Consider the following 27,132-nt stretch of genomic DNA (forward strand, 5'->3'; position numbering starts at 1 on the left):
TTTTGAGTTAACCCTTAATAAAAATTAAAAAAAAAAGAAAAAAAAAGTGTGTTGCTACATTTGGAGGTCCATCTAACTAGTACATATGGAAGGTTATTTAGAGCCCTAAAAGACGATGGAAAGGCCATCTTTGATCCGTTTGAGCCTTTCTAGCCATCCCTTTTATTAAATATCCATAGTTAACCCTTTTGAGCCTTTAAAAAAATATATATATATATTTTCTTTGTCAACTTATCATCTTGACCCACTCCGATTTGGAGTATTACCCGATATCTTATAAGTTCCATCACCTATTTATGTTTGAGAAAATGTACATATTTATGTTGTTCAGTGAAGTTATACCAAAAAAAAAAAAAACAACAAAACAAAAGTTGTTGTTTCAAAAGAATAAAAATAATAATAATAGGTGAAATCCACCTTGCAACTTGAAAAAAAAAAAAATTCTCTGCATTTTTCTCAAACATACACTTTGTTTTCCTTATTTCCTTTCTTTGTTAACCATGTCCCTAGCCTACGTTACATCCTAATAAAAGTCCTTCCTGATTTTAGGGAACTATAATCTAAAGTAGAAGCTAGTTATATGGGCTAAAAAGATGTAGTGGTGCATATAAAAAAAATAAATAAATAAATTGGGTTGACTAACAGTTTTTATTTGACTTGAGATCGTATTATTTTTAAGCTGAGGGCATATTTATTTCATCTTGGTGAGAGCATGTGATATCACTTCTTCATTATTTTCTCTCAATTACCATTCATTGGAGTGACTATTTTTATTGGGTTTAATTTCTTTGTGAGAGTGTCACTACTTCCAGTGAGATTTTGGGGTTTGACATGTCATTCTTGAAAGTAGCTATAACAAAGTCTACTGGGCTGATTCATGTGGATGGTTGATGTGGGTGTGATGTTACTTTGGACTGGAGATAATGCTTATACTTTTATTTAATTGCTATCATTAATCTGATTGAATAAACACGAGTGTTTCTAAATTTAAAAAAAAAAATCATTTTGAATTTAAATTTTATTTTCGCTTCATTTGCTAGGGACTAGCAATAAGCTGGTTGGGGGGTGTGTTGAATGTTAGAAAATGCATATTTATAAAGGAGAAAACCGTCATTTTACATTTCAAGTCTTACTAACAACCCTTACTTTTATGTATTTAACCTTCTTGTGATTTAATTACATGTGTTTTATTTTAATTAAGTATTTTATGTATTTTAGGGGCATTATAGTCATTTCACAATAAAGGAGAGATCAGACGGCAAAACGGACATCACTTTTGAACTCAGGACAGTCGAAAACCTTAAGAGGAGCATAAAAGGAAAAATGGCACTATTCACGTGTACGGTACTGTATACGTTACTATTCACGACACTGTTTACATAGACGGATGATGACGTGGCATTGACCGATGATGTGGCATTGACTGATGAGGTGTCACGATCCTGTTGGACTAAAATTCTTATGTACTGTTGATGGTGACGTGGCAGCATATCAGTGGACGAAAAATCTCGCGTACGGTGCATGCATCACACAGGATTATTTTCAACCAAACCGCGTTACTATTCATCCGGGTCAAACCGCGTTACTGTTCAAAGTCGGGTCAAACCGTGTTACTGTTCATCCGCGTGGCCAAACCGTGGACTGTTGACTGATGACGTGGCGCAATCCTGAGCGTCCAAACTGTTTTTAATCCGATGGCCATGATTTACTCCATGTATCTATAAAAAGGGGGCCTCTCCCCCCTAATTTGATATCTCTGAATCCATTTTTGGGATCCATTTTCTGTAATTCCCTCTCCATCTTGTATTTTCTTCGTATTTTAATAAATTTCCATTTTGCCCCTAGTTCAACTATGAGTGGCTAATTTTCTTTCAAGTTTGGGTTGAAGGTGAAGTCTCAACATGTGTCATGGGCTTAATTTGGTAAATTTATTTTCTCTTCCCCTCTAATTTTTGTGGATGTTTTGACTTCTCGTCGACAAATAATAATAGTCTTGTCTAGATACCGCCTTGGTTACACCGGCTCTCTAGTATAAGGTTATTATTATTTGGCACGATAAGCCCTTAGCACCATATTGATTAGAGCGTGGTTCATGAGGTGTGGATTCCCCCCTCATGATTTAATTGGCATTAATACGGATTATTTAGCCCATGATGCATGTTGATACGGATCCAGATACCCAAGTACGTCATTTCAATATAATTCTCGTCAATTTATTCTCGCCATTTCAATACCAATTTTAGAATTTATTCTCGCCATTTTAATTTAAGTTTTAGCATATTCCAAATCATTTCCACCATAAATCCAATCACCCATTTACAAAATTAATTCTACACAATTAAAATCCACCTCCTCGTGGGATCGACACTCGTCACCATAAATCTATACTACAATAGATTCGTGCGCTTGCGAGTACATTAAAATTTGCACAACAACAGACACTTGAAATAGGACTTGAATTTGAAGTGACAAATAAAGCAGTAGACTGGACTTTATTTGAAACTGCAGCATGAGACACTGCAACAAGACCTTCAACTTAATATAATCCTCCTCTAGCAATCCCCTTGAGCAAAATGATCCCTGAGTTCTTGTCCTTGACAAAACAAGAGGTTTGATGGAATTCAACAACAACATCATTGTCAGCCAGTAGTTTAGATACACTTAAAAGATTTTTGGTTATAGCTGGGACATACAAAATATTATTGAGATGGATAGGTTTGGCAGCAAGTTTATTCAATATTGTGCAACCAACATGTTTAATATGCAACCCCATGCCATTACCTACATGTAGCTTGTCAATGCCATGATAAACTGAGTAAGATGAGAAGATACCTGCTTCCTTTGTTACATGATTTGTGGCCCCTGAGTCAATATACCAAGCAAGATCAGCTACAACTCCAAAATCAGCAACTGGAGCAATATGAGCAAATGATGCAGTGGGAACAGTAGGTGGAACAACTCCATAGTTAGCAAATGGAGTAGCAATATTGTATTGGCCTTGAATCATAGGAAACCCTTGAGGATACAGAACATTGGCATTCTGATATGCAACATTTCCTTGAAACATAGGTGTATTATATCTAGGAGTACTAGTTGCAGCACCATAAAAACCACCATAACCTCTTCCATACATGTTCTGAGATTGACCAGGAAAACCTCTGTAATTGAATCCACCTCTAGGCCTAAAGCCACCTCTTCCTTGCCTAGGAATAAAATTCTGATTAAACTTGTTCCTGCATTTGTATGCTCCATGACCAGGAATGAAGCATATTTGACAAATCACTTCCTTATCAACATTGTATCCTCCTTTGCCATTATCCATACCAGTAAAATTTCCACCATTAAAACCTCTCTGACTAGCATTATTGAACTTATTGTAATTCTGTCCTTTCTGAGCAAAATTGGCTGATATATCGTGCACCAACTCATTTTGCACTTTGCCTTTACTCATCTCAACCCTAGTTGCATGACTAAGCATTAAGGAATACACTTCTTCAATAGTGAGACTATCTTTTTCTAGCCTAGCAAGTATAGTTGTCACAAGTGACTCATAATTGTCATCTAAACCAGTGAGCAAATGCATTATAAAATCAGTTGAAGCAAGAGGATTACCACCAATAGCTAAGCTGTCTGTAATTTTTTTCATCTTATTAAAGTAATCACTTACTGACATAGCTCCTTTCTTTATGGTTTGAATCTGCATTTTCAGAGGCATGTATCTAGCCTTCGACTGTGACATGAACATCTCAGCAAGTTTCTCCCAGATCTCAAGTGAAGTATCACAATCCACAACCATGATAAGCACATTATCTACCATAGACGATAGCATCCAGCTTTGTAGAAGTTTGTCAGTTTTCTTCCAATCAATATAGTCAGGATTTTCACGTCTGCTCGAACTCTGAGCTTTTGATCTGCTGACAGCATTCTCATATGAAGAAAGAAAACGATCTGGACATAGAGATTCTCCATTGATAAAACCGTCAAGACCATTTGCAGTAATCGAAGCTCGAATTTGAGCTCTCCACACCAGATAGTTTGTTCGATTAAGCTTTGTTGGTTGAACAAAAGAGAAAGAAAAAGAAGACGATCCTGAATTGTTTTGATTTGCCATACTTTGTGGCTCTGATACCATATTAGAATTTGTAATAAGGTGTTTGGAAACAAAGAAAAAAACAGAGAAAATGAAATGAAAACTTCTCGATATTATTATGAAAATGATCAATACAGTTATCAACTTATCTCAGCTCAGCTTATAAGCTATTATTCTAACTAATAACAACTTAGATTTAGTTTAGCCACTTAGCGCTTGACACATGTCAGGCAGTTATATTCTACTTGACACGTCAGCTTGAGCTTGCACAATCTGCTCTGCTTGACTCACACGTGCTTCATCACACTCAAGCTACTGCAGCTACTCTATCCAGCTCAGCTTCAACTATATCTTCAACAGTCGGCAACCCTTGAACGACTTTAGCTGAATAATCTTTTACGACCGAAAAAAAAAAAGTTGCCCTGCTAATAGAACGACTTTACGACCGAAACTTCAGTATTACAGCTGAGAAATGATGGCTGCAATAAGTTGCCCTGCAAACAGTTCCTGGCATTTTATGCCTCAGCAAAAAAGAATTAGCAGGGGACTTCGCGGTAAACAAGCTCAACAGAGTACTGCACGTCTTTTGCTACCACTTTTTACTTTCATTTTTCTGCTCCGGCAAATAATTTTTAAAATTTTGCACCATTGTTTATCACCAAATAGTTTCTAATTTTCCTTTGTATTGTATTAAGTCAACTTAATTATATCTTAATACGGAATTATATGAAACTATGAAGCCATTAATGAAATCATTCATACTATCAAAACTGTCAAATCATAGAAGTGCAAAAAAATACATCAATATTCTAACTTCTTCAAATTTGAACCATTCAAAATTAATCTTACAAAACCAAAATTTTCATCTAAACATATTCTGAAAATATATGAAATAAACCCAACCAATTGTTTTCCAAAATCATCAAAAGAGTAGCTTCTTCCTGCAAAATACCAATAATGTTTGTCATTGATTTCCCCCCCCCCCCAATAGATATAGATAAAAGGAAGCAAAAACTAAAACATGAACACAGGATACAAGATTGACTCATTAATCACCAGGACCTGAAATCAGAAGCAAATTCTAAAACAAAAAGAAAAATGAAACATAAGTAAAATTCAGTTTGTAAAGTAAAACTTTTATGAACTTGGGAATAAGAAAAAACAAGGACAGTTAAGTAGTATCACAATGTAAATCAACCTCTCAAAACTTACTAGAAATATTTGACAACATGGAATAGCATAACAAACTAACCTGAATTGCATTTGCACATTATTAGCTTCATTCTCTTGACCAGAGAGACATTTTATCTCATGATTTGGTTGGTCCCAATAACACATTTTGAGATTTTACCATTTTTCGATTAAAAATGAACTATAAACACTTCGTTTGAATGTTGAGATTTTACCCCCTTTTTTTTTCCTGTTTGGTAAAATTTAACCGCATTTGAGTCAATAATACTTCTCCATACTAATCCTGGGTCCTGAACTAAAAGCTAAGAACTTATGTTGCATTGAATCACATCCATGTATACACAACTTATATTGCATTGAATCACATCCATATATATACACACACACACACTCATACTATAGTACAATTGGGAGGCCAAAAAAAAAAAAAGATAAAAAATCTTGTTTTCAACATCACTGGACTAGCATTGAGAAAAACAAAAATAAACAAATACAAAAATTAACCTAATAACTCCAAGAAAATTTCAATAATAAGTCTTTTTAAACTAAGAACCTGGAATGACAACCCTTCTAAGTAGGAGAAGTAAAGTGTGAAAGTCAGGCCAGTCCAATACCTAACTAAAAGCTCTTTGACTAAGAGAAATAATATAATTTATTTATGATCAATTTCATTATTTAAAAAATAATGTCATTGATTTATAAGCTTACTCTAATATAAATATTATTCTTATTATTTTAAACATTACCTCCTTTAAAAATATTTTTTACGTTGAGGGGATCTTTGATAGTCTCCTAAATTAAATAAAAATTTTAATATTTCGTTAAAGTAAAGAGCAACCATATGATAATTACCTTGATATTTGTCAGTTTTACCATCCGATAGCTTTCTACAATTTGCAGAGACACCCTCTCTTTGCCTTTGTTGTCACCCTGTGTTTTGGCTTGTCTCAACTCTCAATATCGATTGCTCACTCGCTGTGTTCCCCAAGTCAACTCATCAACTGGGTCTGAGTAAGTATCTCTTGATCAAGATGTTTTGTTTTTTCACTACGTGATTAGCTACATGTATATTTATTTTTCCGATTACATTTCAATTTTTTTTTCATAACTTTCCTTATCTCTTTTAGTATATTTATTACTGCTATTTGGTTACTGAGATTGAGTTCGGAAATTCGTTACAAGCTTTATTATTTATGTTTTTGAGATCACATTGAGTTTGACCTGAGTTTTGATTATCTAGTTTCGTTTAGTTTTGATAAATTAGTTTCAAGTTGAATTGAAGCTTTACTCTCTTATAGGAAGAAATTCAAAGACCAACAGTTTATAAATTGCGTCACTTATGTCCTTTGAAATTCAAATTTATTTCAATATTCAAATTCTTGACTACTGAATTTCATCATTGAAAAAAGGGGTGGGGAAAAATTAAAGGTGAAAAATATTCTTCACTCTCGACCTCACAATTTATACCCACCAAAGCACAAACTTAGAATGATCCCTTTGTTCTCTTTGTGCAAAATTGTTGAGTCTCTCAAATATATATAAGAGTGCCTGGATTTGAACTATATTCTTCGTTTGTTTGTTCGTTGTTGTAGCATTTGAAAGATGAGGCTGTTAAAGGTGGCCACGTGTAACTTGAACCAATGGGCGATGGACTTCGATTGTAACATGAAGAACATTAAGGAGTCAATTGCTAGGGCAAAAGAAGCTGGTGCTGTCATTCGGCTTGGTCCTGAGCTTGAAATCACTGGTTATAGCTGTGAAGATCACTTCTTGGAACTCGATACTATCACTCACGCGTGAGCTTTTAGTTCAATTTATATATATATATATATATATATATTTTGTTGATAAAGTTAATTTATTTGTGATAAAGATTCAATTTTTGGAGCTGAGACTAGAATTTTTGCTTTCAATGTAACGAAATGGTAATTGAAATCTTTTGCTGCTTGCAGATGGGACTGCTTGAAAGATTTATTGCTAGGTGATTGGACAGATGGGATATTATGTAGCTTTGGAATGCCAGTGATTAAGGGATCAGAGCGTTATAACTGTCAAGTATTGTGTTTAAACAGGAAAATTATAATGATACGTCCAAAACTGTGGCTTGCAAATGATGGAAATTACAGGGAGCTTCGGTGGTTTACAGCGTGGAAGCAAAAAGATCAGCTTGAGGACTTCCTACTTCCGCATGAAATTTCTGAGGCTTTGTGTCAGAAATCAGTTCCTTTTGGTTATGGATTCATTCAGTTCTTAGACACGTAAGTTGTAAGCATATATGTACTTGATGCAGTGATTGTTTTGCAAGTGAATGCTGTTTAAACCAAAATGCTAACTTGTAGAATCTTCTATATATATACTCTTATTAGGGCTGTTGCAGTTGAAGTTTGTGAAGAGCTTTTTACCCCTATTCCCCCTCATGCTGACCTTGCATTGAATGGGGTTGAAGTGTTTATGAATGCCAGTGGAAGTCACCACCAGTTAAGAAAGCTTGATTATCGAATTCGTGCTTTTATAAGTGCTACGCATAGTCGTGGAGGAGTTTACATGTACAGTAATCAGCAAGGATGTGATGGTGGCCGCCTTTATTTTGGTACATGGCATGCTCTTGATAGAGCAAACTTGCTGTTTATTTTTCTTTCCTGTTTTTGTTCAGAATATATACATTTTCTTCACTGTAATGGAGTTGAATTGAGTTGAATTAAGTTACTCATTCCAGATGGATGTTCATGTGTCGTTGTGAATGGAGATATGATTGCTCAAGGCTCACAATTTTCCTTGAGGGATGTTGAGGTTGTGGTTGCTCAAGTAGATCTAGATGCGGTAGGTTATTTTGTTGTTTAAGTGTTTATTTGTTTTTGTTATGCATTTTGTGCTTTATAAACTTTTTCTCTTCGTGCACTCATTTTTCGGGAATCTTTTGTCTCTAATTCCTTGTTTGTTTAATTGCAGGTTGCTGGTTTTAGAGGATCTATAAGTAGTTTTCAAGAACAAGCAAGTTGCAAAACCAAAATATCATCTGTAGCAGTGCAATACAGTCTTTGTCAACCTTTTAACCTGAAGATGTCACTTTCTGGTCCACTTAAGGTCAGTAAGTGTTTACTCAGTCTAGATCATATGACCTTAAAACAAAATTTCTGCCACTGGTAATTGCTTATCCTAACCTAATAGCTTGAGGATTCTTTATATATTTTTTAAATCTTCTGGTATAACTCAGTCATGAAAGCTAAGTTCTACATATTCAGAGATATATGCAGCTGATGAAAATGACTTGATCAGAAGCTTTGCGCTGAATATGATATTGTGCAGCTTGATGCCATCTGCTCATCTCCAATGAATTTACTAAAAGCATGAGTTTTCCGTTAAGATATTTTGAATTTGCTAAATCAATCGTGATTGATTAACTGCAGATCACGTATCACTCTCCCGAGGAGGAAATAGCATTTGGCCCTGGTTGCTGGCTGTGGGACTATTTAAGAAGAAGTGGGGCTTCTGGATTTTTGCTTCCTCTTTCTGGTGGCGCAGATAGTTCCTCTGTGGCTGCTATAGTTGGCTGCATGTGCCAACTTGTCGTAAAAGGTCAGTTTATCTTTCATGTCTCTCTACACCCACACACCATGCAAAATCAGCTAAGATTCAGTTAATTCAGATATGAATATCCAGACATGAATGGTTCAGTTTTTATTGGAAATAGTTATTCTGGTGTTAGTGTAGATAGATAGAGTTCCTTGGTCCTTTTCATTTGCTTTCTTCACTGTAAATCAGTACCCTGTTGAATTTAACCATATAAAGGATGCTTTCAAAGGATATTCTGGCCCATGCAATGGGTTGTTTGAAGCAAAGATGATGGTGTTCATTCGCATTGATCTTAGGCAGTGATACATGAAAATGGAAGTCTGAACTAGTGAGACATACTTACTGTTTCTGTAAATTGATCTAGTTTGATTTCCAGCATTTTTTGGGGCAAGCTTTTAGCTGATAGTCTTACATTACTTATGACCACAAAATTCATTTTGGAGGTCTTGTGAAGGACTCCCACCTGCCAGCTAGCATAAGTTCTTTGAATAAAGCAAGGCAGAATAATAGTTCTTACCATATCTCAAGAACATGAACTAGAGAGATGAGTACTATCTTCTGGTCATAGCACATTTTGTTTTCTATTCAGAGATTGCAAACGGGAATGAACAAGTCAAAGCTGATGCTATACGAATTGGACGTTATGCTAATGGAGAATTTCCTACTGAAAGCAGAGAATTTGCCAAACGCATATTTTATACAGTGTTTATGGGATCTGAGAACAGGTGGGTACGTGCATCAGGATCGCTTCATGCTATTGTTGTAGAGTCATCTTATGCTAGTATACAAAGCCTAAGGCTCAGCTGATCTCCTTGAGTCTGAAATTGATTTAGTCTCCATCGAACACACTATAATTACTAAGACATATATTTGAATAGGAATCCCTGCAAAAGACTAGGATAAAGAAGCTGATTAATAACCTAACTGAAGTTATCTTACAGATTATTTGCAAGTTTATATTCTCTAAATAACAGGGCTTGTTTTTATAGTTCTCAAGAAACAAGAATGCGGGCAAAGAAGCTAGCAGATGAGATTGGCTCCTGGCATCTTGATGTTTCCATAGACACTGTTGTTTCTGCATTTCTATCTTTATTTCAAACACTGACGGGAAAGAGACCGCGTTATAAGGTAACGATGGTTGAACACTAAGTTTAGTCCCTTTTTTTTCACCTCGTTGTCTTCAATACAGTGATGGCACAAAAGAAACTGGGTTAAGGGCTTCCATTTTGTCTCGAGTATCAAATACCTATGTTCCAGCTGTACATTTAGATTGTTGTTGGTTGGTCAACTGGGATTGTAGAAACCATAGTCATCAGAATGTTCTTTCAGACTAACTATTTATTTTGGTTTCGCTCTCACAGGTAGATGGAGGGTCTAATGTTGAGAACTTAGGTTTACAAAACATCCAAGCTCGAATCAGAATGGTATTGGCATTTATGTTAGCTTCACTGTTGCCTTGGGTTCATAATAAACAAGGATTTTATCTTGTTTTGGGTAGCTCCAACGTCGATGAAGGATTGCGTGGTTATCTAACAAAGGTATACTATCTTTAACGTATCTTGGAAATCAGATATTGCATGATTGTATAATTAGATTTTGGTTCTGAGGCAAGGAAAATCATTTTTATTAGCAACCTTCATTTATTTCTTTGTCTTTGTGAAGTAGCTGAATTAACCTCCGTTTGTTTGTTTTTTTTTTTTTTTTTGGGATACTAGTTCTATCTTACTCTCTTTCTCCGAAAGTTATGATTCAGCATAGAAATCTATAATCCGGATGTTGTGACTAATGGTTTATCTGTACTAATGACTTCCATATGATAACTGACTTTTAGTCTCTTTCCAGTATGATTGCAGCTCAGCAGATATAAATCCCATTGGAAGCATTAGTAAACAGGATCTACGAACATTTCTGCGATGGGCTGCAACCCATCTTGGTTACTCATCCTTGGCAGAAATAGAAGCAGCTCCACCTACTGCTGAACTGGAGCCCATACGTTCAAACTACAGCCAAGTATTACTTCACAAATCTATTTACTGTTAATATCAGTTAATTTTCCTTTTTGTGAGCGTCTGCATAGCATGGAAATTTTTTACGTCACAGCATGCTAAATGTTTACTCAAGCACATTAACATCTGTGATACAAATACGTGGTCTTCTCTTTCATGAATTGGGCAAATTCTTCTGTATCTGCCTATAAATCTACATTTTTTTCTCCACTTCCCACATTTTACCGTTTACCTTTATATCATTTTCCTTTTCAAAGGTTTTGAAGTTGTCTTTCTAAAATTCATTAGACATCATTTTTCCTTTATCCCCCCTTTTGTTTTATATTGCATGCTTTGACCTGCCTTTTCTTTTCTTGTTCATGAAACAGCTGGATGAAGTAGACATGGGGATGACATATGAGGAACTCTCAGTGTATGGAAGGTTGAGGAAAATTTTCCATTGTGGTCCAGTATCAATGTTCAAGGTTCGATTTGAAATGCTAGATTAAGTTTGCCATTTACTGAACTTATACATAGACATACAAATAACTTATACATTTGTTTTTAAGGAATGAACTGCATTAGGCACATAAAGAAGCTTGGAGAAATACAAAGAATGAACCACCATGTTAAGAAAACGTTTACTTGTCAATACGAATCTTGTCGGAGTAGAAGTATTTGCAAATGTCCAATTCAGCTTATAAGAAACTCATTGTTTTAATATTACTTTGCTTGTGCAGAATCTCTGCTACAGATGGGGTGCTAGATTAACTCCATCAGAGGTAGCTGAGAAAGTTAAACACTTTTTCAAGTACTATTCCATTAATCGGCACAAAATGACTGTGTTAACTCCCTCATATCATGCTGAGGTACATGGAACTTAAACTTGCCAAGGACAGTAGAATATTCAAGCAGGAATTTCATTTAGTTTTTCTTTTAACTTAAAGAAAAAGTTAACGTGCCTGACTTTCTGCAGAGTTATTCACCAGAGGACAACAGGTTTGATCTCCGGCAATTTCTCTACAATGCAAGATGGCCATACCAATTCCGCAAAATTGATGAACTTGTCAAGGAGTTGGATGGTGAGAAAGTTCCTTTTAGCGAATCAAGTGACCATGAAAAAATGGGTACTACATCGGATGGTGGAGGTGGAATGGGAGTCATAGCAGCAGGTTCAGGCAATCCCAAAGCTGGCCATTAGTTGACATTTTGCAAGAAAGCTTCGATTGAGTTGTTTTACCGTCATGTTAATTTATGCAATCAAGATAGTGTAATAAAATGTCCATTGATTAGTTATAATGAATGAAAAAATATCCTAGTTTATATGACGGGGAACTGCTCCAGCTCCCAATCCAAGTTTGGAAATGTCCATTCATTGACTTCAAAGTAAAAGATTCGTGACCAATGGGACTATGGTCCGGTGGAATAATTCTTTCACTTACAATGATGAGAGTAAGAGTTTGAATCTCTATAAAAATATTATAAGATTAGTTTCAGTCTTTTTTCAATTATCAGAGTGGGGTAGACACCTCTTGAATATCAAAGAAGGTTTAAAAAATTTTGAAAAGTAGCGCTTCAAAAGATCAAAATAATATCAATATCAATATTAATTGTAATCTCTGATGTAATATCAAATATTAAAAAGGGTCTAAAAAATTTAAGACCTTACATGCCATAAGAGGGTGTCAATTTCATAATTTATTTGTAATTATCAATTGTAATCTCTTATTTAATATCAATATTTAAAAAATAAAAATAATAGATTGGTGCATGTAATTAACCAAAAGCAATACCAAGTCTTAATTAATGGCTAAAATTCCTATCATCACTTATTTCTCAACAGTTTATTAACGGAGAAACTCGTCATGAAAATTTAGATAAATTATGTGATTTCATGCTTGGTTAATGGAATGGAATGGAGGGACAACATCATTTGAGCTTTTTTTTTTTCCTTTTCTTTCTCGGGATCATGAGATATTAGATCTAGTAGTAAGAACAATGTTGGACCCCGATGTTATTATCCCGATTAAATATTTAAATGAGCTTTGGTCCGGTTTGGCCATTATGCATGCTGTAATTTTATTTTATTTTACATTATGCATACTACTCTGTAAATAGGGCTTTTTTTTTTTCTTTTTGGGTTTTGTTTAAAGCAAATGCATGTCAGCAATGAACTAAAGTAACGAAGGATCACTTCGACTCTTCAACCCAACCAAAAAAAAAAAAAAAAAAGGAGACACAGTAATGAAGTATCATATCTCAATTCAGGTTCCGTTTGATACAGCTTATTAAATAGAGCTTATAACAGTAGAGTTTATAGCAGTAGAACTTATACTAATAGAGTTTTTGGGTAAAAAATCATTAGGTGTTTGGTTGTCATTAAAAAAAGTACTTTTGAATCATTAAATGTGATATTTTTTATATTATATATTTTTTAGAAAAGCTCTCTAACCTCCACTCCCGAAAGTTCAAATTTTGGGATTTTGCTAGTAGAGATAAATTAGCTTATTTAAGCTAAAAAAACTCTACTAAAAAAATAACCAAATACCATAAAAAATTTTAAAAAGTACTTATGCAATTAAATAAATATTTATGACTCTTAAATAAGCCATACCAAACAGGCACTCAGTCATTTTGAACTCGCGTTTGCTCATCCACGCATCTCAAGATTAACATCTGTTAACTTGACTGGAGGTAACTGTAATTTGTAACAATATTCGGATTCTATGTAATAATATTAAACCTCAGGGGCTTAATTGTTATTATCCTTCATTGTCACAAGCGAACCTAATTCGAACATTACGGACGATATAAAAAGCAGCAACTAAATTCTCTCTCATCCTGAATTTTGAAAAACAAAGCCAAGAGCTTTCAGAATGTCTGGAGAAGAAGAAGAGAACGCGGCCGAGCTTAAAATTGGAGACGGTAAATGTTTAATTTACCTTCCTCTCCTTTTCAGAATATTTTATTGATTTTAGACGAATTCTGAGGGTTGATCCTGTCCCTTTCTGAGGCGCAGAGTTTTTGAAGGCCAAGTGTTTGATGAATTGTGAAGTAGCAATAATTCTTGATCACAAGTATGAGCAGCTTCAGCAGACTTCTGATGATCCCATGAATCAAGTTTCCCAGTGAGTTTAGCGCTCTTTGAATAAATTCGCTTTCTTTAGTGCTAAATTTTTTTATTTTTCCCCAAAAATTTATTATTGATTGGTTGCTTGTTTAAGTCATGTAAACTAAACTAATTTATGGACTAAAAAAAATATTACCCATGTATTGTTATTATGATTTGAAGTTTATTTTGCTAGTGGCATGTGAAAATTAGTGATTCGAATAGCAGATTTTGAATGTGTATTGAAATAGGGTTTTGTGAGTAAGAGGGGTATAAAGGGTCATTCTGAACATTTGTGTAACCAAATCTAGTAGCTACCCAATTGAATTTCTGTAGAAAAGGTGTTTAGTTAGTAATTTGTCTCTAGCCTTTTTGCCTAGTAGATTGGGAGTGAGGCAATTTCCAATGCTGCACCTTGTGCATGTAATAGTTGGCATGTCTTGTGTAGTTTCTTTTTGAATGTGGTATCTTTATTTTGCAGAGTGTTTGAGAAATCACTGCAGTATGTGAAGCGCTTTAGTCGCTACAAGAATCCTGATGCTGTTAGACAAGTGCGAGAGTATCCTTCAAGTTTATGGAAGTAATAAGTGTTTTATTTGCTATTTACTGAAAATTACGCTCATGCTAACTGCTTGCGGGTGAACAAGCCCTTGTATGCTCCACAATTTCTACCGCTTTCGTTGTCTGAAATTTTTCTTGACTAAGTATGCATAATACTGATGCTTGAAACTGTTTTTATTCATCTGGAATAAGCATTTCTCTTTGAATATACTTCACTCACTGAATTAATTCAAAAAGCCTAATATACTAACTCAAACAAGTTGGCACAACTTTCTTGTTCCTTTCGCCTTTTTTTTTTTTTTAAATGCTTGTGAGTTAGCATACACAGTTGAGCTCATGTGTGGCTTAATGATTTCGGGCCGAATTTTTTCTATATGACAGTTTCAGAATTTCTGTTCTTTGGGATTTAGGTGGAATATATAATACTTTGTGGATTGTCATATCAATAAATTATTTTCAGACCATTTCTTGTTACTTTCTTTTTAACATTCATATACTGGATGCATTTTCTGAAAAACACAGTATCTATCCTTATTCTGATCTTCGACATAATTCATCTGATTTGATTAGCATGATTAAGCCATTCTATAATCAATTTGTCAAATTCAAATTTTTGTAAATGGCTAGGGTGGTTTCACTGTTTATATCTATATATTATTTGCAGACCATTTCTTGTTACTTTCTTTTTAACATTCATATAATGGATGCATTTTCTGAAAACACAGTATCTATCCTTATTCTGATCTTCGACATAATTCATCTGATTTGATTAGCATGATTAAGCCATTCTATAATCAATTCATCAAATTCAAATTTTTGTAAATGACTAAGGTGGTTTCCCTGTTTATATTTTGTTTTATCTTCTTTGTGCTACCTTGGCGTATGTTATATTGTATTTAAGCTAAAAAGATGTTGCTTTCTGTTGGTTAACTGATTAATAAAATTCATGGGTACTGTTGTTCTCGTCTTGAAATCATGCTGCCGCATACTGCTATCAAATGTTGATCTTAACCAGTTTTCAGAATCCTTAGTAGATACCAGTTGGCTGAATTCGAGGTAAATTGCCCTGGACTTGCTAAATTAGGATTTCTATGTTTATTATCTCCCCTTAGAAAAATTAAATCGGAGTCACACTCTTCCCTTTTGCAGCTGTGTGTACTTGGAAATCTTTGCCCTGAGACCGTGGAGGAAGCCATTGCTATGGTACCTTCTATAAAGGTATTACTATACTCATTCACTGCTCAATGTTTTCCTCGTGTGCACTGTTCTGTTGTTACTAATGCTTAGTCTTTCTGCCGTTTTCTTTCCTGATCTGCTTGCAATCAATTTAGTTAACAAACCCGATGCTTTCATGGCACTAATGTGTTGGCTTTAATTAGGCTTTAGGAGAATTATGTGTGGCTTTTACTTCAAAAGAATTATCAAAAGTGTATAATACATCATTTGATTTCATAAAATTTTGTTGATGGAGTATTTCTATATGCAGACCAGGGGACGAGCTCACGATGACGAGGCAATTGAGAAAATGTTGAATGACTTGTCACTGATAAAGAAATTTGAGTAATCACAGCTGGAGCTACCTATTGAAGTTTCTTAGGGATTAAAAAAAAAATGCATTAGGTATTGTAATGTATAAAGTTTGAATGCGAGAGAGAATCTATTTACTTTATTGGTCAGATATTACGAGGATCTTGATGAAATCAGATATTACGAATATCTTGTTGAAATGAGTTTCCAATCAAATTGAAGTGAAATGAGTTCCAATCAGATCTTATCATTAGCAAGACACCACTGATAGGCATCTCATAATAAGCAACAATCAACATCTTCTCATATATATATATAACAAATATATAATGTAGTTTTGCAGACATGGAAATGATTTCCAGACTAAACAAAAAATGATGATGCACTCATACTTTAATACTTTTTGTATCTCTGAGTTCGTCTTTGACAAAAATAAAGATCATGAGAAATAGTTGAGTTGAGCAGATTCATTCGGGGATTTTTCAAATTGTACTGTAACTGCCTCCTCTGCCACCAACCAGTCTCTGTTAGACTTTTCTTGCTTAATTGAGTTAGAACAGTTCTGTCAAAAAACATTTAAAGTCAGGGAATATGGAAATGAGTATCCATAGCATGGACAAATAAATATATCGGGTCCGCCTATTGCCCTAATTTCAAAGCAAGATTTTAATTAGCAATATCAAAGGCTCTCTTGCTATGTTGCTTGCAGCAATATGGAATCTAATATATCTACCCCTAAAACTACCCCTCTTTAACATATTGAGGTGGCTTAACTGCCCTCTACCCTGAAGAAGGGTTATACACACAATCCAGAATTTTATGAGAGCAGCTACTTAATCGATTAAGCCATTTACGCAAGGAGGAAAAAATTATCATTAAGCATAAAGAGAAGAGTTGAAGGCTCACCTTGGAACAAGTGTACACAATAAGTGTCATCCAGTTCCAGTTATCCAGAGAACCATTTAGACAATCATTAGCAGCTTCCTGTAGAAAATATATTAATGGAGACATCAGCTGCATTTCAAAGTGCCTTGAAGCACCACAAAGCCTGCACCTGCCAGCGTCTCCAACTTCTGCCATAGCAAGAAGGGGCTTTCCTCCATAAGAATACCTGAGCATGCAAAAATACATCAGAAGGAACAGCTACAATAAGCCAAAGAAACATGAGTACTGAGAAAGAATCTGAATGTGTCAAGATATCAGAAAAACACTCAGATTTCAAACTTACTACACATGTATAAAGAAAAGCACGCATCTGTAAAAACAACAAAAGTAGATAGATAATAGAAGACCTACAATTACGAGTGTAAATTTCAAGTCAACACTGAACAATTACAAACAAATTATTGGTAGATAAATCAGGTTATGCGTCAACAACTAAGAATTTCAGATTTCGATTTGACGCCCGAAAATAATTACTTCGAAAAAATCCCCCTTCCCTTTAATTATTCTTTTTTGCATCAGTAGGAGTATAGAGACCACTTAGAAAGCCTATATCCAGTTCAATTGTTTCCTAGATTAAGAGCATTGAGCTTGTTATTACAACCAAGAGTCTCATTCATATGCTTGATCAAGAAGCCATCTCTATCCACTGCCATGTTGAATGCGACAGAGCAAACAAAACAATTTCACAGATTTATGCCGAATCAGTAATGGCTATCTCTATGCTATCAATAAAATGATATTTAGGTTATTCAGGTCCAATCTGCCAATGACCTGATACCTGAAACATTGTTCTGGGTATGCATCCAACCGTTTCTTGAACTTGAGGTAAGTCCTGTCAGCAGTCAAAGCTCTATCATACTCATAATGTTCCTCTCCCCACGTTTCTTCTTGAACATGATCATCAACATTGCTTTGTTTCTCCTTAAGGGAAAGTGAAGAGTAGTTTGACCAAATAGAAGCAACATCCTTTGAGGATGGCTCTTCCTGAGTACAAATGTAAAAGCAGGGTACAACTGTGACACAGGAAAAGAAAATTAACAAATAGAAGTTTGTAGCTTAACAGCCCGAGTTTGAATAAATTGTCTTAAGCACACACAACAAAGCAAAGGGGGGCAATAAGATGCTGAGAGATTTCTTCTACCCAAAAAAAAAAAAAAGAGAGATTAATTTATACCTGGTGTGTCAACATCGACTCCTCTAACCCGTGGGCTCAAATGTGAAGGCTTGACAGCAGACTTAGAATGCCGATTAGAATTTGGTTTCTTAGAATGAGAAGTCAAGCTTGCAGCTTCAGAAAGTGCTTTACCTAACTCCTCCAAATCCACATCATCATCTTCCTCCTCATTTTCATCATCCCACCAGCTTGTTTTTGAAACTGAAACAGGTGATGCATTAGAAGGAGCCACTTCTTGAGAAGCACTACATGATTCCTTCGCATTATCTAATTTCTGAACACGAAGAGCTCGCCAACTGTATACATTGCCAAAATAACATCATATAATGAATAAAAACCAAAGTAATTACATGCAATTCACTAATGACAGATTAAAAAGGGAATGTTGATAAAGACCTAAGAGGACTGCTCCCACATTTCGGCATTACACATCCGAAAACCAGAACATTACGCTCTTCAATCTTTAAACCTTCACTTGAAAGTGGAGCATAAACCTGGAAACCAAAAGAATCAAGAAAACATTTTCTATAACAAGCTAAAGATTTGCTTGGAAATGTTTCTGTAAAAAGCATTTTCCACTAAAAAACCTTACTATAAAATCACCTAAAACTGCTTCCCTAAGAAAACACTCATCAAGTGCTTATCCAAAAAGCACTTTTGACAATGCCAAAAGCGCTCGCAAACATATTAGAGAAACAAGTAACATAATTCTCATCAAACGAACAATCTTTTACTAACTTGCAGAAAAATATATCTTTTTACAACAAGCTAAAGTTGTGCTTGGGAATGTAATCGCAGAAAACATTTTTCCACTTGAAGCACTCCCAATTAACACACCAAAAAGTGCTTCTCTCAAAAGTGCTTATCTGAGAAGTGCTTTAAACACGGACAACAGCATTTCACTCCCAAACACATTATGAATTAAAATAACACAATTTTCATCAAAATAAAAATATAATACTAATACTTCTATTGGTTTGCAGCGTTCCAAACCTGAGCAACAAGACAGAGTTTGCTTCCGCAAGCACCACACTGAAGCAAATTAGTGCTTGTAATAGCATCCAAAGAAGCAGGCCAGTCCTGTTATTAATTTAAAAAAATGAAAATTAAGAAATGTTAATAAAACCTGCGAAAAACGAAGTGAAAGTCCGATAATTACAGGAAGTCCGCCGATTTTAGAAGTGTAATGATCAGACGGCTCACGATTATCGACAGCCCAAGGTCCTGGCATGCCTAGAATCACTTTCCCCATCACTTCTTCAATCTTCTGTAATTTTTTTTTTTAATTTCGACCTTAGATAAAATAATAATAATAATAATAATTTTAATTTTGTTCCTTAAATATCACCACAAATGCAAGTACCAGCTTTTTTTCAGATTGAAACGACGTACTGTGGGTTGCTGAGTAGAATGGGGCTTCGGGTTTCCGTTGAGCAGAGGCTGCGGCAGAACATAACAAATAGTTGACCGCCCTGCTTTCGGATTAAACGACTGCGTTTACTGAAAATGAAGGTGAGCGAATGAGGAAAATTTTATTTTTTCGCCCACCCCAAGTTTCTTTAAAATTTGAAAATATCTTAAAATTTTGAACTTGTTCAACGATTTATTTATTGTTAATAAATTGTATCCTAATATTATTAGGAAAAATGATCCACTATTGATCTTGGATTAAGTATATAAAACTTAGATAACTCTTAACTATTGAGTTATCTTATGGGTTTAGTTAGGTCTGTAGATTTTTATATAGTATCAGAACCAAACTCATGTACGAGTGGGCTCCCAATATCTTACCACGTGACAATAACTAGTAAAAAAAGAGAAGCATATACGTGAGAGTGAGTGTTAGGAAAAATATCAATCACGGCTTACCTACTTGTGACGGGAGGTGTTTAAAAAAAATCTCACATCGATTGAGTATTGAACTTAGATTTAAGTATATAAAACCGAGGCAACTCTCAACTGTTGAGCTATCTTTTATGTTGAGTTAGGCTTGTAAACTTCTCTAAATATTACATGGAAAAACATATGCAACTACAATAAAATTAACGAAAATTAATAGTAGCTAATTTCTTGCACTCAATGCATGTTATTGACTCTTTACTCCTGAAAAGTAAACTATGTTTAGTTGATAAACTCTCAAATTTTTGTGCACATCTAACATTGGCTATAAAATAGAATCGGCATAATGTTTATTCCATAAATTACAGCTTGTTGAGGCAGAAATTTCCATGTGAGATAAAAAAATCACAAATTCCTACCACTATACATATGTTTCAATTTCAGCCCTAAGTTTCAACCACAATTCATATGCATATTGGATAAGTCGTGTATATATATGCATTTGATGAGATCATAAGATATCATAAGGTTAATATTTGGGAAAAGCATCAAATAGTAATATTAATAATTTAATTTTTTCTTACTTAGATTGAAAACAAAATTTGACACAAGAAATATCAATGGTTAAATCGAAGGGATTTAAAAGATGTAAGTATGGATTAAACATTCCTTATTCATTTTTGATAAATCCATTTTTTATTTCTCGACGTGTGTAATCAACGATTTTTAATAATATTGGACTTTATTTTTTTAATTCTTTTCGATCCACATAATATTGGAGTGTTTGCCACTTTTCCAAAATTTATGGTTTGTCTCTAGCCCCATGCGGCCATGCCCCTACATCCTCCTACCAAAAATATATAAAGGTAAGTGTAGTTCAGTCAAACGTCAAAAACAAATAATTCATATTCATAATAATAAAGAGAGTAAATTCTGTGTCAAAATATTATAAAAAGTTAAATAAATAAACATGAACAAATCCTACCCACCATCACGTGTTGACATTCACATGGAAATTTATAATTCCAATCACACCTGAAAAGTGAACAAAATTTCACCAGAAAGAAATCAACGAAATTTTTCTTTGGTGCAAATTCTTATATTCCATATCTCCCCAACAAGTGTGCTCAATATTTTTCCTTTTTATAAGCTATCGAACTTGCCAAAAAGAGCATTTAGATTTTGTAAAATTGTTTTGTTGTATTTTTGTCTAAGGAAAGAACACTAGAAAAATAGGTTTATTCAAAAATTTAAAAGATTGTGGAGAATAAATAGGTGTTTAGGTTCAAATACAATCTAAATAGCTCAATAGTCAATAGTAAAATATAGAAGAAGAGTTGAGGGCAGCGGCTACTATCAAATTGATAGAGTTGACAATATATGGCCTTTTAGTTAAGTTGCGAGGGCACCAGTTATTAAGCTTCTCGAGTTGACTACAAATATATCCTTTAGTTAAGTTGCTAAGATGGTTAATGTCAATAATGAAAGAGTTGGGTTTGTATGCTTGGTTAATGTCGATGGTGAAGGAGTTAAATAGTTAGGAAATCTCACAAAGCTATTGATAAGATGCAACAACAAAGCCAGTGATAAGATGTAATGTCACAATCTAGTATTATAGCTCTAGTTGTGAATCTGAATGTTAATCAATATCGATTTTGCCAGACACATACTAGTAAAGGATAAGTTATAGTCAAAGTCTCTTGACTTTAAAATAAGCAATTGATCCACTAAAAATAATTTTTCTGAAAAAAATTAATTTTTAGAATCATTAAATTCATAAACTACTTTCGATAGCCGATCAATTTTGTTTTTGACAAATGTAAAATAATCAATTCATAAACTACTTTCTCCAAAATATCCCTATTTAATTTATTAATTTTCATCCTTACCTAAATAAAATTTAATAATTAGTATTATTCTCTATCTTTATATAACTTGTGATAATATATAATGGTATAATATTGTTATTTCTATCTTTTTATTTTCTTCAGATTAACATTATTTATCTTCATAATTTTTTTATGAATATTATTCATATAAAAACATCATACACTATAATTAAGTTGGTTAACAGAATATTAAAGAGTTGTATTTAATTTAATATGATTTATATTATGATAATAAATTATTTTATTTATATTTTTTATTGTTTGACATTTATAATTTGTAAGGATATAAATATAAAAATATTAGTTTTCAAATTTTTTAAGTTAAAAAAAATAACTTAATATTTAATTTTAATGATTTAGACCAAAAAAAAAACATATCATTTAAATTCAAACATTCAACTCTATTCAGAATTCAGACTAATTTTAGTCTATTCAGATTTCAGATAAAAAAACAAACGCCACTTAAGAATCTTGTCATACGAATCATTTCTACAGAAATTAACAAGCTCTTGGAGCTTGAGTGGGATACGTTAGTATGTGCATGTGTTTGATATATTTGGCAAAATAACTGAAAAAAAAATGCCTTAGATAATGTCTTAACTTAACAAATAACACGTCTCTGCTCTCTTAGCCGTACTGGCTGGCCTGACCCAGCAAAAATTTCCAAGTACTTGTTAAATTTAAATAGTATGTTCATCTAATCAAATTTAAAGGCAGTTTACATAAATTCTCCTAACATTTTTTAAGTTATTTACAACTTACAAGAGAATGCAACGAAATTTTTATGGATTATTAATTTGTGCAGAAAGAAATACAAACATTTTATGACAATGAGCACATTTCTTTATAGATTTTTGTATTTAATAACTTAATAATATTTATGAAAAAATGATTGACATATAATAGGACATGATAAGTTCGTATTTGTTGATGCAGATTTCTGGTCAACTTAGAGAATTAATTTATATGGGGGCGATATAACAAAAAGACACAAAGAATTAACATGGTTCGGCCTTTAACCTACGTCCACGGCCAGAGAAAGATAAATATTTTATTAAGATCGCACTTTCAACTTAACTCTCTCTCTTTTTGCTTTTTTTTTTTGTTCGATATCTTACACTATGAGAGACCTCTGCTTTTATAGCCTTCTATAGATAAAGTTGTTTTCTAACTTGAACTCTATCTAACTCTCCTCTATCCTCTAGGATTTTAATTACAAAATATTTCAGCTTTTTATAGATTGTATCCATGTCAAACTTTATTAAATTTGCTTCTACAACCTATGAACAGAAATATTTTGTAATTAAAATCCTAGAGGATAGAGGAGAGTTAGATAGAGTTCAAGTTAGAAAATGACTTTATCTATAGAAGACTATAAAAGTAAAGGTCTCTCATAGTGTAAGGTATCGAAAAAAAAAATCAAAAAGTGAGGGAATTAAGTTGTAAGTGCGATCTTGATAAAATATTTATCTTTCTCTGCCCGTAGACGTAGGCCAAAGGCCAAACCACGTTAATTCTCTGTGTCATTTTGTTATATCGCTCCCATATAAATTAATTCTCTAAGTTGACTACAAATCTACGTCAATAGTATCAAAAAAATTACTAAATGATTAAAAAAAGTATGATTATTATATTTTTCCCTTTGAATTACAAAAATCAGTTATTAGAAGCATAATTTTATTGGAGATTTAAAAATATGTGATTATTTTAAAAAGTGTTCAAAGCTCAATCAGAAAATAGAACGTCAAAAGGAAGAATTTCTTGAAGTGCTCTTTGTGTGCTGGTTGTTCTTTTTTTTTTTTTTTACCAAAAACAGAAGAGGAAGATCCCTTTTTATACTCATGTGAATACGTAACAGCAGCATAGAAATTGAATTTCAGAATTCAATACGTGCAATTTAATTGTTGTAACAGCCATTGAATTTAAATAATTCAATTCAAAAATTGAATTGCATAACAACCCAAAAATAATTGTAAAGCTATTACAAATATTTTGAATTCAAAGAGTTGTGAAACTGTTACAAAAAATTCAAAAGAAAATTAAAAACGTGTCATGCAAGCTTGGGTGATTTTGGGCTAACATTCGCATACGCAGGACGCGCGGGCGCACACGAGTTCAACCAAATCGGTCATGGATTCGCACCCACCTGCGCACGCGCGTGTGGAGAGAGCCTCTATCCTTAAAACTCATGATTCATTAAATTTTAGTTGCTAGTAGTTACATTTTTCTCACTTGATCAGTTTAAGAAAGTAAATTGTTTTTCTAATTGAATGTAAGAAGATAACTAATTATTATTTGGTTAGTTTCTTAATTAAATTTTTATTATTTAATAATTCAAGTGAATATTTGATTTTTTAACCGAGACGAATTCAAAAATTTACTGACGTCAACAAGATCTAAAAGTATAAAATAAGGCAAATGCTATGTTACAATTAATGTAACATACACACTCAACAACAACCACATAAATTGTGTGGGTCCATTATTTGTGTGATTATTATTGAGTGTGTATGTTACATTAATTGTAACATAGGAGCTCCCATAAAATAATATAAATAAATTATAGACGCTGCTTTTTGCTAATTACAAAAAAAAAAAAACTACCTTAATGAAGAGATTAAATTATGTGTCAGAACATCATGAAAAGTTAAATAAACAAACATGAACAAATCCTACCTACCATCACATGTTGACATTCACATGGAAATTAATAATTCCAGTCAACCGGAAAAGTGAACAAAATTTCACCACAAAGAAATCAACTAAGTTTTTCTTTGGTGCAAATTCTTATATTCCATACCTCTCCAACGAATCTGTTCAATGTTTTTTTTCCTTTTTATAAGCTATCGAACTTGCCAACGAGAGCATTTAGCTTTTGTAAATCTGTTTGCTGTGTTTTTTTGTTTAAAAAAAATTACACTAGAAAAATAGGTTGTATGCAAAAATTTAAAACGCTAGAGAAAATTAAAATAAACTTGTCAAACCAACATAAAACATGAAAAGTGTGGAGAATAAGTAGGGGTTTAAACCCAAATCCAATCCAAATGGCTCAATAGCAAGATAGAGAGCAAGAGTTGAGTCGAGAGGCTACTATCAAACTTCTAGAATTGACTATACATATCCTTTTAGTCAAGTTGCTACTTCTAGAGCTGACTATACATAGGCTTTTAGTTAAGTTGCTAGATGTGTAACAGGAAAGAGACCCTTGTGCTTGTGCTTGGCACTAATAAACTTAAAATTGGGATATTAAGAAAATTGAGTGCTAAGCACAAGAGTACGATTGTTTAATGTTAGTAATGAATGAGTTAAGTTTGTATGATTGGTTAATGTCAATGATGAACGAGTTAATCAGTTAGGAAATCCCACAAAGTTAGTTATAAGATGTGACAATCTAGTGCTATAAGTGAATTGAGTGTTAATCAATCTCAATTTTATTATATATATATATATATAGAGAGAGAGAGAGAGAGAGAGAGAGAGAGAGAGTCGTTTTTCCAGTGTGGATGAGGATGCACACTAAAATACAAAAAAAATATAGATTTCAAAAGAAGGTAAAGAGAGAGTCGTTCTTCAGTGTGGATGAGGATGCACACTAAAATACAAAAAAAAATACATATTTCAAATATAAGGTGAAGAGAGAGTCATTTTTCAGTGTGTATGAGGATGCACATTAAAATACAAAAAATAAAAAATTCAAAATAACGTGGAGATTGTATTTTTTTTGTCTATTAGTAAAGTAAAGTTCATTCTGAGGCAATGTACATGATGACTTTAATTCCTGAATTTTTAGAAAGGTTTAATTGAAAATAACCCCAAAAAAAAGTTAGATTCATCGTAAGTTAATTTGAAAATGAAGTTTGAGCACTTATCATCGACTGTAAATCATTTTGAGATAGAAGTCTTTCTATTCTCTTACGGTACAAAGAAAAGAGAAAAATGTAGGGGAATACCTTAATTAAAAAAGAGAAGAGTAGGTAAATAATTTATTATCACAGTGGACCCACATTAGTTAACTAATTTTTAAAATTAATATATTTCATGCCGCTTTAATCTCAACCCTTGAATGAGTTATAATCTAATGATTAAAAATCTGTGTTTAATATTGTGTCTCTTAAACTTTAAAACTGCACAGTTTTTAAGTTTTTAAAGACTTTCCTGCATTTTAAAATCTTGAATTAAAAAATACTAGGGGTGGGCATCAACCCGCCTAACCCGTGAACCCGACCCAACCCGTGTGATTTTTTACGGGTTCGGTTGGGTTGATAAAATAAACGGGTTGGGTTGGGTTATTAAATTCCCAACCCGCACTATTTGCGGGTTGGATTTTTTAACCCAACCCAACCCGTCAACCCATATATATATATATATATATATATTATATGAATTTTGATATTTTATATAAAAATTAAAAAAATATAAATATAAAAACTTTGAAATGTTGGATTTGTTTTAAGGATTTTAATATTTACATTTTTTTTGTTTATCTAATTTATTTATTTATTTTTGTTCACTATTTAATTAGACTATAACAATATATTTTTTCAAAAACCCAATCCAATCAACCTAACCCAACCGGTCAACCCGTATGTATATAAAAATTATTATATAAATTTTGATATTTCATATAAAAATTTAAAAATATAAATATAAAAACTTTGAAATGTTGGATTTGTTCTAAATATTTTAATATTTGTATTTTTTTAGTTTTTTAATTAATTTATTTATTTTTATTCACTATTTAATTATACTATAAAAATAATTTTTTTTAAAAGTCTAACCCAATCAATCCAATCCGCAAAACTGCGGGTTGGATTGAGATATGTAATGGGTTGAGTTGGGTTGGGTTGAAAAATTTCAACCCGTTCTACATACGGGTTGGATCGGGTTGATGCTCAACCCGACCCGTGCCCACCCCTAAAAAATACCTCTTACCTCTAAATTAAGCAATTAACCGACTAAAAATAATTTGTTTGAAAAGAAAAGCTAACTTTTTGTGGGTTAATTTTATGAACTATTTTCTATAGTGGATCAATTTTGTTTTTGACACAAATAAAATAATTTAAAGTAATAACAAAAATGATTTTTTTTTTCATCCTCTCGCCCCCTCGCTTTCACCTTCTGTTAAACATCCAGCTGTTTTTTGAATTATACCCAATTAAAATTCTTCCACTTTGTTATCTCATCAACTACCGAGTCTACAATCACAAATTTTAAAGATTTTAAGGATAAAATTCTTCTTCTTATATATT

The 27,132-nt window shown here is 33.2% G+C and overlaps 3 protein-coding genes across 6 annotated transcripts; 2 read left to right on the forward strand and 1 right to left on the reverse strand.

The window, feature by feature from the left end:
• Window positions 1-6,161: 6,161 nt before the first annotated feature.
• Window positions 6,162-12,275, forward strand: LOC18036020 (glutamine-dependent NAD(+) synthetase). The gene is made up of 14 exons (XM_006427945.2): window positions 6,162-6,292; window positions 6,874-7,077; window positions 7,234-7,539; window positions 7,648-7,871; window positions 7,998-8,101; window positions 8,231-8,365; window positions 8,689-8,857; window positions 9,444-9,579; window positions 9,844-9,982; window positions 10,216-10,392; window positions 10,697-10,864; window positions 11,229-11,324; window positions 11,580-11,708; window positions 11,816-12,275. Exons 2-14 carry the CDS (start codon window positions 6,884-6,886, stop codon window positions 12,038-12,040), a joined length of 2,202 nt encoding a protein of 733 aa, XP_006428008.1. The 5' UTR covers window positions 6,162-6,292; window positions 6,874-6,883; the 3' UTR covers window positions 12,041-12,275.
• A 1,382-nt stretch (window positions 12,276-13,657) lies between these two features.
• On the forward strand, window positions 13,658-16,274 carry LOC18036620 (DNA-directed RNA polymerase II subunit 4). Of its 2 annotated transcripts, XM_006427947.2 has the most exons (6): window positions 13,659-13,764; window positions 13,859-13,967; window positions 14,430-14,507; window positions 15,532-15,565; window positions 15,659-15,727; window positions 15,996-16,274. In XM_006427947.2, the coding sequence occupies exons 1-6, from the start codon at window positions 13,716-13,718 to the stop codon at window positions 16,071-16,073; spliced, it is 417 nt and encodes a 138-aa protein (XP_006428010.1). In that variant the 5' UTR covers window positions 13,659-13,715; the 3' UTR covers window positions 16,074-16,274. The 2 variants fall into 2 exon arrangements, with proteins under 2 accessions (XP_024036338.1, XP_006428010.1); XM_024180570.1 differs by having other exon boundaries at window positions 13,658-13,764; window positions 15,532-15,727; window positions 15,996-16,257.
• Window positions 16,275-16,371: 97 nt separating this feature from the next.
• On the reverse strand, window positions 16,372-19,692 carry LOC18037757 (programmed cell death protein 2-like). Of its 3 annotated transcripts, none has more exons than XM_006427951.2 (8): window positions 19,548-19,692; window positions 19,315-19,422; window positions 19,149-19,235; window positions 18,552-18,649; window positions 18,156-18,451; window positions 17,760-17,994; window positions 16,943-17,147; window positions 16,372-16,598 (listed from the first exon to the last, which is right to left on the reverse strand). In XM_006427951.2, exons 2-8 carry the CDS (start codon window positions 19,405-19,407, stop codon window positions 16,476-16,478), a joined length of 1,137 nt encoding a protein of 378 aa, XP_006428014.1. In that variant the 5' UTR covers window positions 19,408-19,422; window positions 19,548-19,692; the 3' UTR covers window positions 16,372-16,475. The 3 variants fall into 3 exon arrangements, with proteins under 3 accessions (XP_006428014.1, XP_006428012.1, XP_006428015.1); XM_006427949.2 differs by having other exon boundaries at window positions 19,519-19,692; XM_006427952.2 differs by having other exon boundaries at window positions 19,315-19,692.
• Between the last annotated feature and the right edge of the window lie 7,440 nt (window positions 19,693-27,132).

This window comes from Citrus clementina, unplaced genomic scaffold (assembly GCF_000493195.1).
Source record: "Citrus clementina cultivar Clemenules unplaced genomic scaffold, Citrus_clementina_v1.0 scaffold_7, whole genome shotgun sequence".
Taxonomy (NCBI): Eukaryota; Viridiplantae; Streptophyta; class Magnoliopsida; order Sapindales; family Rutaceae; genus Citrus; species Citrus x clementina.